The sequence below is a fragment of the Clavelina lepadiformis genome, chromosome 2 (genome assembly GCF_947623445.1).
Source record: "Clavelina lepadiformis chromosome 2, kaClaLepa1.1, whole genome shotgun sequence".
NCBI lineage: Eukaryota > Metazoa > Chordata > Ascidiacea > Aplousobranchia > Clavelinidae > Clavelina > Clavelina lepadiformis.
In genome coordinates, this window is record NC_135241.1 from 3724748 (window position 1) to 3738282 (window position 13535).

The 13535-nt window shown below is 36.2% G+C and overlaps 2 protein-coding genes and 1 long non-coding RNA gene across 3 annotated transcripts; 2 read left to right on the forward strand and 1 right to left on the reverse strand.

Annotated features, from left to right (window-relative positions):
- Positions 1–344: 344 nt before the first annotated feature.
- On the reverse strand, positions 345–4284 carry LOC143445381 (ubiquitin carboxyl-terminal hydrolase 48-like). The gene has a single exon (XM_076944442.1). The coding sequence runs from the start codon at positions 4164–4166 to the stop codon at positions 903–905; it is 3264 nt and encodes a 1087-aa protein (XP_076800557.1). The 5' UTR covers positions 4167–4284; the 3' UTR covers positions 345–902.
- A 5076-nt stretch (positions 4285–9360) lies between these two features.
- Positions 9361–10872, forward strand: LOC143446725 (uncharacterized). The gene is made up of 4 exons (XR_013113974.1): positions 9361–9467; positions 9622–9722; positions 10144–10360; positions 10441–10872. It is a non-coding gene; the product is annotated as an uncharacterized LOC143446725 (long non-coding RNA).
- A 602-nt stretch (positions 10873–11474) lies between these two features.
- On the forward strand, positions 11475–13440 carry LOC143446217 (peptide methionine sulfoxide reductase MsrB-like). Its single transcript, XM_076945756.1, has 5 exons — positions 11475–11695; positions 11994–12084; positions 12794–12871; positions 12954–13080; positions 13150–13440. Exons 1-5 carry the CDS (start codon positions 11602–11604, stop codon positions 13252–13254), a joined length of 495 nt encoding a protein of 164 aa, XP_076801871.1. The 5' UTR covers positions 11475–11601; the 3' UTR covers positions 13255–13440.
- The last annotated feature ends 95 nt before the right edge of the window (positions 13441–13535 follow it).

Consider the following 13535-nt stretch of genomic DNA (forward strand, 5'->3'; position numbering starts at 1 on the left):
TTTCTGAAGGCTAGTACCTGCATTGTCCTAATATTTTCCATCTGTTGGATGGTATCATTCTCCCCAAACGACTGTAATTTATTGGATCTAAAGGAAGTTAAAAGTTCTTGCAAGTTTTGCTTCATTGATTGTATATCTGCCAGATCCACCAAAAACGAACACGTTGAGTTGGGTGAAGGTTGATTGGAGCTCTCTGCTGCCCTCACAAGGTTACTTAGATTACCTGGTTTTGATACTAAAGTATTCTGCTTATTTTGTGACATTTTCCTTGTTTGAACTGATTTTAGATACACAGTTCTTGCAGCAGATTACTATCAGTGGTAAGTACTTGTAATAATTAATAGTCTGCAACAAAAATATTTACCACACTGAATGAGGTTCATGACATTGTCTTAGAATCAAGCAAGAAATTCTTAATATAAAAAGTGTGAAGATATTTCAACAAGTTTGAATTGAAACCGGCCAAAATAGTAAAATGGCCAAAAATAACCAACATGTGTGAATAATAAAAGGAAATAAATACACTATTTACTAAATAGTAATTACAAAATTACATAACTGCACAAAGAGTAACAAGCTATAGGCCTATCTATATGATTGCATACAGCAACTATCAAATAAACATCACTGCAAATTATCCTTAACCGAGGTATACAGTGGTAGAATATATATCCCGGACAAATTTTATTCAGACACCCAACACTTTCAGTCTTACTAAAACATCCAGGCACAGTGCAATTGACATACCTTATGTTGGTAAACACAATTACATATTATTAGCACTTTCAAAGAACAGAAGTCATGCAGATTTTCTAAATTTTGTTTGATGAAACTGGTAATATTAATTACGGTAGTCAATAACGTTTATGACCTTGCAGGAGGCAAGAAAGTGAAATTTTCACTCAGGTTGCAAACCCCAATAAACCAGTACCTTTAAACCCGGTCTCTAGTTCAGTGGGTTTTGTGGTTTCAAATATAATCGGATTTTCATCCAAGTTTGGCGTGTCTTCAACCAACGTCAAAGTACAGCCTGGAGTAATTGACAAACTACCAATGGCTGCATCATCATTGACCAACAGTTTTCCATTAAGCCACAGATTCTGATCAAATGGAGGAACAGAAAATTGCATCATTATTTTGACTTTCAATTCTTTCAGTGTCAAATCTGATGAGATGTTTACAAGTTTCTTCTCTCCTCTTGTGCTACGTCTGGACCTAACATTACGCTTCTGTCCGTTCTGCATAGGGACATTCAACAAACCATCACTGGAAATGGTGTCATCACGCAGTTCTTGCATTTCCTTAAAGGTTTTAGTGGACTTCAATACAAAAACGTCTGCGTTAGCGTAAGTGCAAAGTTTCTTATGATCTTCAGCTGCCAGTCCCTCCATACAATCTACACACATATCAGGAAAAGATGTCACTGTCACTTGGGGTTTCGGGGGAGGCGAAGAGACAGTAGTACAGTTAGACTGAATCAACACTGACAAATCTTGCTTGCTTTGAGTAGTCTCTTGGACTGGCTTTGCCACTGGTGAAGCTAATTTATTAAGTTTATTTGTCACAGCAGGTTCATTTGACATCTTTTCAATCACGACTTTACAGGGAAATGTGACTGTTTTACAGAAAGAAATTGCATAATCAACTATAAAGTTTGTTTTGATGTATTTCCACTCTTCTTCCCAAAGAAATACACACTCAGGAGCTTTAGTTTCCTTCATATTGTTGTAAGTAAAGTGCAGGGTGGCACCAAGATCATAGAGCAACTTTCTGTGTGGACATAAAAACATTTCATTTTTCACGGTTGTCACCTCTTGATTTCGTTCAGGGCAACGTACAAATTCTCTCCAGTCTGACAAAAACTCTTCTGATATTATGAAAAATAATTCAGTTTCGCAATGTGTAGACGATTGTGCACCAAAAACATTTTCATAAGTTGGACGGTTTTTGTTTGAAAACAATTGGCTGAAAATAGCACGCTGTTGCTGGGCTTTAGCCTTGCATGTTTCAAGTTGCCTTTCTTGTTCCTCAATTTTGGCAGCACACTGCGCACATGGTAAAGAGTCTTGAACTAAAAAAGGTGTGCCATCTGGAAAATAACTTTGCAGTATTTCCCAAATAGCTAGCGGGACAGGTTGGTATAACTTCATGTCCATCATCAGATAGCCATGATCGCAAATTATGTCCCTGTTTAGGTAAAATTTTTCATCAGATTCTGAACTGTCCAAAGCATCTGTTTGGTGATCACTAGTGGAAGCCTCTCCCATTTCTTTCTTTGATTTACCGGCAGTTTTATACTTTTCTAATATGTTTTTGAGAGCAGCAGATCGCCATTTTCGCAAAGAATGGCGCCCAACATAAAAGCATTGGTCAAGTGATGATAACCGCTTCGTTTCAATGGATTTTAACACCTCTTGGACAAGAGCATAATCAGCAACAAGTTTTGCCTTAGCTTGTAATAACAAACATCGAGTTTCAACACATATTCTGCACATCATATCTTCTGAAATTCTCACTACACCTTTGTTGTTGCAAAAGGAATACAGCATATCAGCAGCGGCTTTTGGAATATATTTCATTGCGCTAACTTTTTCCAAACTTAAATTTCCATGGACACACAAAACATTTTGATCTTTTCTGTTAATTTCAGTTGGCTTGTGTGGGTTTAAAAGCTGCTTCAGCAAGGAGGTAGGTACAAACTCACAGACACCGTCTTCACGGTTAAGAAGTTGCAGAAATTGTTGCACTGATTTTCGTTCTTCTTGGTCTTGTTTTAACTGTTTCTTTGCATCAGAGTATCCATTGGAAAGCTCAGTCTCAAATTCAGTATTGCTGGAATCAACAAGCGTTTGAATGTGACTTGGTACGCATAAATCGTTCGAATCAGTAACAGTGAATTTTTGTGAATACACCAGCATGTATACGTCTTTCGACGACTGACTTCCTTTAGATACTTTAGCTCTTTTTGCAGGAGGTTCCGTTGAAACGCTTTTCCAGATGTCATCTTCACCTTTGTTGCTGTCCAAATCCAGGTTTTTTCCACCTTTCATTTTCACTATAACTTCATCATTAAACTTATACCAATTACCAGATTCTGAGTCAAGAATGTGAGCAATGAAATGTCCGGAAGATGCACTTGGCCCTCGGTGAATCAAAACGGCAGATAACTGATATTCAATGTTATCGGAGTTTTCTAAAGATGACACTCCATCTGCACCAATAATACTAGAAAACTCAAGCTTGTCAGGAAAACTTAACAAAGTGCTGAGTTTATGCTTTCTCTGTGATGCTCTGTCATAAACAAATCGCAGTAATTGAATACTCAAAGTTTTAGGAAGCTTTTGCAAAACAATCTGACGTACTGCATTCTGCTTTGACTGGCAATTGTCACAGAAGTATTGGTTTTCACCTTTTAAATGTTCTTGTTGAAGAAATTCTAAAATACAGCTTTTCAGGTCTTTGTGCCCTTGAATGTTTAAATCCAGCTCGTAAAATCTGGATGGAGTTTTGTTAACCATCTTACATGATTGACATGTTGTTACGTACGCATACTTCCCACTAAACTGGTCTTCAATAACACCGGATAGCCCTGGTATGGTTTCAAGCACACTGAGAAGGAGTTTTGAAAATTCTTGAGCATCCTGCTGAAGATCGGTGGCAAGGCCTAGACATTCAATAAATGAAGATGGGTCGACACATTTCTGAGCTCCACTTTGAAGTAAGCCGAAGATAAGTTGAAGCTGACCACAAATCGAAGTATGAAAATTGCTATCAATGGGTTCATTTAACTGAAACAATGCTTTTCGAAAATCGAGATTGTGAAACCATAGCTGAAGGTAAGTGTTGACATAACACGTTGCTCCTAAATTTCTTAGTCCAACAAGTTCACCCGGTTGTCGGCGCTGCGCTTCATTTTCTTTTTCAACTTTAAGTAATACGTTTTGATCTGTGGAAGATGTATTTCCTGGATTTAACCAATAAGACTCTCCAAGACCATCAAGACACCTGGGATTTCCAATGCAATTTTTTCGACAATCTTTGCAAGATGTTAATGACAGTCTATAACTTGTCCTCACTTCTTTTGCTGTTATTTCTGTACATTTTATAGTCTCTGTCCACTGCCAGATTTGTGATTCAACAGATTTTGTTGAACCCTTCTTTCCCATGGTTCATATTTATCAGCACATCACCACATGTGTATTTATATTTTGTACATGGGTTTGCATTTTGTATTAGGTTTGTACAACAAACAAGTCATAAATTCTATTTCACTTATCACACAGTGTATCTGCAATCAACAAACAATAAAATAAAACTGTAACACATGCAACCAATACTATTTCACAAAATTCAAAACAATACCAAGTCTTTTTAAGCATTGCCTCTTTGTGCACTACACTAATTAAATTGGTGTGAACAGAAAAAGTTAAAAGTTTTGCAAAAGAGAGGAGAAAGCTTAACGAGACCAGGGTTAATTCCGCTCACAAAGATTTTCATGGCCAACTTTTTGTTGGTTTTGTCCAGATTGGAAAGTTTGGGTAAAAATCCCCTGCGTAACAAGATAAAACAATAGCTATAAAATGTACAATTAACTTTCATCCTTCGCAAACTCAGTAAACTTTCCAATCTGGGGTTTGGCTAGAGTGCGGTAATAAATTTTGTTTCAACGCAAAAAGTTTATGAGTTAATTCCTGCAGGGCTTTGGCTTTAATGTTTTAGGCTATGTTAGATTTTAGGAATCATTTTTATTTTGACCTGTACGACAGCCTTGGGTCTTGCATGGGTTGACTGTAAAAAGAAATTATGTTACTGGGTGAGCAAATTCGTCTCAAAATTTCAAGCTAATTAAGCTTAGCCCGTGTGGAAAGATAGTGTAGCGTAGAACGTACCTATCGTAGCACTGAGCACCTGGTAGCGTAACGTAATGTGCACACCCGCGCATGCTTTTTGTTGCCTACTGGTGTGAAATTTCGCTGGCCGGTGCACCGAAAAACTTACATTCAATGACTCAAGAACAAAAAAGGCTACGTCGGAAAAAAACTACTCAACACACGAAAACATTTTAAAATTTGAAAAGTTTAGACATTTAGACAAAGTTTAACATTTTAAAAAACATTTTAACCGACCAAAGTCTAATATTACAAGAGTTTAGAAAGTTCTACGCATCGCTTTACAGTTGCCCAGCCAACAATGCAACGCCTGACCAGATAAACTCGGTCTCATCCCAACTCGATACACCTAAGATTGATGGGAACAGTGTAGACGAAGAAAGTACAAAAATTTCAGAATCTGAATGTATAACTATAATTAGAAGTATGGCTAACAACAAATCTCCAGGTCCCGATGGCATTGGCATAGAGTCATGGACTATAGAGTTTGACAAAACATTTTGATCAGATATTAAGTCACTTTTTATGGCGTCAGTTGATCAATCTAGTGCCATTGGGGAAATGTCGAACTCACACAGAGGAGTTGTAACTCTTATACCTAAACCGAATAAAAATCGATCACTTGCAAACAATTACAGACCAGTAACGCTTTTAAATGCAGATTATAAAATAATTTCCAAAATAATATGTAAAAGATTTGTAAGACGAATTGATCACTTAATCCATTATGACAAAAATGGATTTATAAAAGGTAGGGCTATTGGCAATAACATTCCTATGCTTTATGATATTATTGATTACACGGATGAGTATGAAATTCCTGGCACCATTATGTCGTTAGATATATATAAAACCTTTAATTCCCTTAATTCCCATCATTATTTCTATTGTGTATTGAAATACTGTCCTGGCAATTATGTTGCAAACTAGTAATTTTAATGGAATAAGAATAGGTCAAAATACTTTTGAAGTGTCGCTTTTCGCAGACGACACATTAATTTTTTAAAAGGTTCTTCGGCTGATTTTTCAACTGTAAACATGATCTTAAAAATTTTCCGAACTCTCTGGCTGTACAGTTAATTTTGATAAATCGCAGGCGTTTTACGTTGGATCTTTAAGAAATACGACAAGTAAGCCATTAGCCCAGCAAGGTTTAAATTGGCCCATTGATTCTATTGATTATTTGGGAGTTACCGTTCCAATAGATAGAGTAAATAAATAAAAACTGTTTACTATGAACCTTACTAAACCTTTGGTCATGTAGGGGTTTGACGCTGATAGGAAAAGTTACTATTCTTAAATCATTGGGAATTCCAACTTTAACTTACAAGGCTAGTTTACTTCCTGTTAAGTTTACTTGCTGTACCGCTTTATCTGGGGTTCCAAATGGGAACGAATCAAACGCAAAATCTTGTGCACTAGTTATGCTACTGGCGGTGCAAACATGATTGATTTCGAGGCATATATAAACGCATTAAAAATAAAATGGATTTAGCTACTAATTGACCCAAGTTACCAGTCTTCATGGAAAGAACTTGAAAATCCTTTTTTCAGAGACTCGTTGCTTTCATGCCTCCTACGGTCCACGGTTAACATGGAAACAAAGTTGCCTAAAACTGTTTTGCCACTACTCTCTTTGAGATCTTCGGTAAGCGCATGGCGTACATTTGCGTCATAAGAAATAAAGTTACTCAACCTACAAACCAAACCGCTTTTCTTCAATAAACTAGTTAGATATAAAAAGAAGTTATGCTACGTTTCCACTATGGCTCGTGAAGGTATCACAGAATACTACCAACTAATTGACACAAACGGTGGTTACATAAATTTTGACAAGCTTATGATTGACCCTGACATTGTACCTAACAATCAACTAATCGTGGAACATGTCAAACTTAATTCTGCACTCCCAGACGACTAGGACGAAACTTCGCGACAAAACGATCATATCAAAAACCCATTACAATCTCTAAAACAATGCGTTCTACTCCATGGAAAAACATCAAAACGCAGCTACGAGTTAATTCTTAAACGAAAAGCTACGACTGTCAATATCATACAAAAAAATGGGAAAAAGAACAAGGAATTGACATACCCGAGACAACAGGGAAAGAATTATACCGCGCCCATTACAATTCAACAATTGAAGCAAAATTACGTTCGTTTCAAATTAAACTTAACCTTAAAGCTATTTTTTCCAACCAGGCGCAGTTTGCGTTTGGAGCATTAGACTCTGAGCTATGCGGTTTCTGAAGAAATAATGTTGAATCTGTACTATACATATTTATTCAATGCTCATTTTCGAGAATTTTCTGGGAAAATGTTTGTAACTGGATTGCTGTGCGCTAGAGGTGGCCTCATAGCCTTCAGTATAACAACTTACTGTTTAAGTTTGATATTCCTGAACTGACAATATCTTTTGGACTTGTTTACTGCTTATTGTTAGTAGCGCGTTTTACTATCTATATTCTATCGGGTCAAGTGTAACAACAGAAATCATCAATAGAACTCTTCGAGCACTTGGTGAAGGATACTGAAACATCCGAGAGGTGTTCATCAAAAAGAATAAACAATTTAAGATTTCATTATAGTAAATGGGGGCTGTGCCCGCCATGCTTTTGATTTGCATTTTTTTAATTGTGCTTTGCCATTTATTTTAAACTACTATTTGTTTGTGTATTGTTTGTTGTTGTTGTGAAAAAAAGGCTACTTTGGAATAAACTACTCAACACACGAAAACCTTAAAATTTGTTTTACCATCAAATTTGGTGTTCAAAACATCAAACATTTTTTTCACGAGATCAAATCTCACGTTGCACTCACAACATCAAAACGAAAATGCATCAAAGATTACTAAGTAATTTAGTTTCAATACTTAGTAATCTTTGATCGCATCCTGCACCTGCTGCTGCTGCTTGCAAACAAGGAGTTTTCCTTTTTATATAATGTCTATGATGATGTACAAATCATCAAACACCTGCCATAAATTGCCAAACATTGCAAAGATATTTCGACCTAAAATGATTGTGTTATGCAATAAAGATTTAGTTTTAAGAAATATAATTCTTTACGTCAAAGGTGAAGTAAGCACTATATGTTAAACTTTGTCATGCTGGTTTGAAAGAGCAATTGTAATTTGTGATGTAGACACGATTGCGATGAAGTTTCGTGCTTTTGACGAAGCATGAAATTGTAGACGGTAAATAATGACATATCATTTGCTCTTGTCCATTCTATTTGGTAAACGGCATCAAATTTGTTGCTATACGCTCTCGATAAAGATAAATTGGACACAAAAAAGAGTAGACAACTAAAAGACGTTGCATAGTCAGTGACGTCGCAAAGGTTGCGGCATAATAAATCTTAAATCTTTCTTCTTGAAAACTTTTGAACGAGTGTAAAGTAAAGTAAAGTGGATGGATAAATGGACTAGATAGCAAACTTTATTTTGTGAATTCAGTCATTTTAAAACCTTTCCGAAACGATAACAAAGTTAAGTAACTTCGTCAGTGTCTTTGTCATGATAGCCTGGGCCCAAGTGTGATTTGTCTTTTTTGGCCTCGTCAAATGTTCAGTGAATGATTAACAAATATGTGTCTTCGTAAATGTAGGTTACCGAGATCACCATGACTTGGGTTAATAACAGCATTCTTTTAAAACAAATGACGACTGAACGACGCCCAAATGCTTTTTATACATTCACGTGATTTTCTCCGACTTATATAATTGTGACCATCTTCCGGCGAATGGTCAATAAGAGTTCTAACTGAGCACATGCTAAAATGTTTTTGTGACGTCACGAATGGCAGCTTGTTGTTTTTCATCCGCGCCCTGCTATCAGTGACGTCACGTGGTTACCGATCGGTATAACACCCTGCTGTTGGTGACGTCAGGAAGTTGGTGGTTAATGATTTAGAAAGGCAGGGGTCGTAACGAAAAGAACAATTCGTTTTCAAATAATACCCGGCTATTGGTTTGAGCTCAGTAGTTGGCAGGCTGTTGTTTTGTTATTAAGTGACTACTTCACCTCAATGTATGGATAGGTGAAGCTGTCTGTTCTTGGAGACAGGGTTACTTTAGCCAGCTAAGGTTTTATTGGAGTTCGATGTACATCAGAAGGTAGATTTAGGTTAGTGTATAGCTGTATAGTGTGTTATGGGCTTATATATGGGTTAGGTTAACAAGAAACTGTGAAAAATAGCTTCCGACGCACGATTTTTTCCGGTGAAAGAGTGCGGCAGCCTTTATCTTTTATATTGTTTGTTTTTCGCCGTTGAATGTGGGGAGCGAAAAATATGATTTCTTACGTAGGCCTAGGCTGAAATGAGGATTTTGTTAGTATGATGTTGGATGTTGTTATACGTTGCAACTTGCAAATTTTTGGTTGTCTGTGTTATAATTTTATTGCACTATGTGCTGTATAGTTATAGAACTCAAGTCAGCATTTGAAAGTTCTTTGTGATACATTTGAGATTAAGAGTGCATGAAATATAGATGAAATGGTTAATCAGCTTGTTGAGCTTGTTATTTTCAAAGATCTTTTCCCAAAGCACTACAAAAGCATTCAACGTGGTGTTGGTAAGTTAATAAATGTCACTTTTGCTGCAACTTTAACCCATCTCCAAGTACGATAATTAAAACTTTCTGTTATTTCTTGCGCAGTCTTTAACATTTTTTTGCAAGGGGTATAGTCCATATGAGATGTATTCATGGAGTTTGTGTTTATATGAAGTGCTTATTCAGACAAGAAAACGCCCGTGACTATGTTGATGACTTGCAAACATTTTATGAACAACCCAAAGTTATTAGGCTATATCTGATGTGGTATCTGAGGTAAAATCCACATTCTGCGGCTATTGTGACATAAAAAGTTGTCATTATATACACTGACAACTGCATTGTTTTAAATGGTAACAGGCTCTTTTTAAAACTTTGTACGGCATTTTCTATTTAACTTTCAAAATTGAAATACTTTTTCTGATATTTGCTAAAATATTAACTTTATATCCAAGTAATGATCAAGTGATTTCATCAAATGAGTTCATGGTATAATTACGTACAAAGTAATGAAAAAGGACTTCCTACTCGTTTAATATCAGTAACAATAGAAATTTTTAGATGGACAGTGAACTTGTGAAATGTGTATTCCAGCAGAAATGTGTGCATGTTAATTGTTCACTTTAGTTAAGTAAATTTGCTTTTACTGGACTTCTTGAAGTTGTTACTTTTATTTATTGCCAGTTAACTTTCTTAGATTGCACTGCATGGTGAGCGACGCAGGAAGGGGATGTTCTATCCATACAAAGGAATGCTGTATGAATGGAATGAAACCAATTCATTCGTGATTCCATTTGTAAAACAATAGATCATTTTTTCGACACTATCGAAAAACAACATCTGAGTGGAGATACTGCTGCAGAAAGCATAACGAACAAAAGGACTTTATACATTGCGGCCCTCTTGCATTAATGGTAAAGTTTCAAAACACTGTTTTAGTTTTCTATAATCCACTTTAGATCCATGAAATTTTTAAACCATTAAATTGTTGTAGGAAGCAGAACGTTTTTTGTGCCACAATTTGTTTGAAGACGCAGATTTCAAAGTTGACTCAACATCGTGTAATTTGCTGTCTGAAGACCACATTTACATGTCAGCATCACTGACAGAAAAGTTGATTGTATTCTTTTTCGCAATCACTTTCAATAAACACCCTCCACAGAAACCTAAGATAAACAATTTATAAACGAGGCAAATAGAATATAAGGGTCAAATATTTCACATGTATCGGAGGAAAAACTGCTTAAATACCATTCATGCTGATAAATAGGATGCAGAGTAGGAAAAACAAGAGCACAATATTGTACCAAACAGAAAAATGAGATTGCATAATTGACAATTAGTTGTTTCGTTGGAAGACCGCAAACAAACTTGGTACATTTCAACAAAACCAAAAGCACTAAACAATCCAGAAACTTGTAAGCTTAAACTTTTTCCTAATGAATCGCTTCCATTTAATTGTGCTGCGTTTATCATCCACTGACGGGGTGAGCGCTTATATTGCTGGGTTTTGGAGCATAAATACAATGTTCCATAGTTGATGCTAAACCTTCAAGAATTTTATTCAAAATCATTTAAAGAATAGATACCCACGCACGTACACATGAGATTCATCAAAGTGAACGCCGATTTACAATAAATAAAAAAAGATAGCTGGTGCAAGTTATAATAAACAAACAAAGAATTAAGGCTTCCGTGCACGCACAATTTGTTGTCAAAAACTGTCATAGGCTACTTTCCAGTTGGGCCTACCATTCGTACCTGCACATGTTCTACAGTCAAGGGGCAAAAATAAAGATACTATCAGCAAATCAATGTGTGCTGCAATATCCGTAGGCGAATTTGTTAATATAAATTCCACTTTGAGTACTTAAATGAATATAATCAATCCTTTTGTCGGCTACGTCACCAACAGCAGCCTGTCAATCATTGAGAAGCAACCAACAGCAGGGTGCTATTGGAAAACAGCAGGCGGCAGCATCCGCTCTTTCGGTTAGGACCCCGCCTCCGAATGGTTACGTAACTTACCATAACAACATTCTTTGTGCTGAGGTATAAAAAGCTCAGGTGCAATTGCTGAGTAATAACGATGAGATAATCCGGTTAAACCCGTAAGCTAGGAATATAGTTGCTGTATTGTTTGCAGTAAGTCCTTATGTTTAGACAAGCTTTAAGGAAGTTAAGCATACCAGCTCTACGATCAGCAAGACTAACAGTATCTGCTTCTCAAAGAAATATGTCTGCGAAAGGTAGGTTAATTTAGAATATTACAAAATTTACATTCAAAGCAATGAAAGCGCAATGATTGAAACTGCGTTAATATGTAGGCTACGGCTGTGTTGTTAGTAGTTGTTTAAGAACAAAATTAGTTTTTATCATTGCTGGCAAACACTGTCACTTAAAATTTTAACTTGTCTGTTTGTGTGTTATGCTATAGACTTAAGATCGAATGTAATATATATCTCAAAAGATTTTTCACTTTTGAAATGTTCGTTAGTCGGTTGATATTAATTCTGCTTTTATTAGTCCTGCAATTTTTTCAATCAGATAGTGGATCCATTGGGTTTACAAAAGAGGAACTCAAGAATCGATTAACATCCCTGCAATATCAAGTGACACAAGAAAAAGGAACAGAAAGGTTAGTTCAGTTTCCAGAGATAAGAAGGATAGAGGAAAGTTGAATTTTATTCTTATGCAACTGAACAATAGTATTACTAATATAGACTTTACAGTTTTTGTAACTTTTGTTTGGAAGTGTTCCAATCTTGTTTGAGGCTGTGTAATATTCATATCATAAGTCTGCAAAGTGCACGGAAGATGTTAATTTGTGCAGTAGGTTTACTTTGTCATTATACTGTATATGTTGTGTGGGAATTTTTCTCCCCAATACAGCAAGTTTTTCAATCTGCAACATCATCGGTATATATAGGGCTTGTATAGTCATGCAAACGCGGTACTGGCAAAAATGGAATATGGTAGGCTTCTGCGTCGCAACTACTGTAACCTGTTTTGCTGAGCTCTTTGCCATTGTGAAACCAGAATTATTATTACTGTTGTCCCCTTGGAACATTACGATGATCAACCTCGCATCACACTAACTTTTGAATCAAACTCAGTGGATAGTTTTCAATTTCAAGTTCAACAGTTTTGGTGAATTCGACCAATTCTACTTAAATAATACATTTTCTGTCATGTCATTATTTATACATGGGAGGATAATGTCATGCGCAATCGATATAACATATTGCAAAAACTATGTGTACTTCGCATTTCCCAGATAAACATGACCTACTTAATATCTGACTTGTATGGCTTCAGTGTGTGATTAACTTTTCAATTTTTTGCAGAGCATTTAGTGGGGAATATGAAAAGAATAAAGAAAAAGGCACATACAAGTGCATTGTCTGTGGAAACCTTTTATTCCAGTAGGTTTCAATATACTTGTTAACAAAATAATATGATATGCTCTAAGCTTGTCATAGTAAAACCAAATAACCCTCCTCCTAGGTCCAAGCACAAATATGATTCTGGCTCTGGTTGGCCATCATTTTACAAAACAGCGCGTGAAGACGCCGTTGAAACCATTGAAGACAAAGGCCATGGAATGGTCCGAACAGAAGTAGTCTGTGACAAGGTTAGTTTGGTGTACAAGTAATTATAACTAAATGTTAATTCCGATTAGCTGCATGTGTCTTATGTGCAGTGCAAAGCCCATCTTGGACATGTATTTACTGATGGGCCAGCTCCAACCGGTGAGCGATATTGCATGAACAGTGCTTCCCTATCATTTGAAAAAGCTGGAAAGTGATTTGTGAGGTGATGCTTCAGGAATCAATAATATCGCCTGCACTTAAAATTACAATGTACTGTATGTGTTTGTTATTGTGTATTCATTGCACATGATATTGCTATTGCAATTTTCACTGCTCATACACGTCACTTCATTGTTGAATGCCCTTCTTATTCCAGATAGTAAATAAAGATTTATATCATTGGTTTCCGTTGACTAGCCATGGCAGTACAGTATGACCATAGGGATGTAATAGACAACAGTTTCTCTGGACGCAAATCAGAACAAGCAACAAAGTT

What these genes read in the sequence shown, in the direction of transcription:
- LOC143445381 (XM_076944442.1), bottom strand. Translation starts at nt 4,166, where the DNA reads ATGGGAAAGAAGGGTTCAACAAAATCTGTTGAATCACAAATCTGGCAG.
- LOC143446217 (XM_076945756.1), top strand. Translation starts at nt 11,602, where the DNA reads ATGTTTAGACAAGCTTTAAGGAAGTTAAGCATACCAGCTCTACGATCA. An exon ending in TGTGGAAACCTTTTATTCCA is followed by an intron (nt 12,872 to 12,953) that starts GTAGGTTTCAAT and finishes CCCTCCTCCTAG; the next exon opens with GTCCAAGCACAAATATGATT. An exon ending in CAGAAGTAGTCTGTGACAAG is followed by an intron (nt 13,081 to 13,149) that starts GTTAGTTTGGTG and finishes TCTTATGTGCAG; the next exon opens with TGCAAAGCCCATCTTGGACA.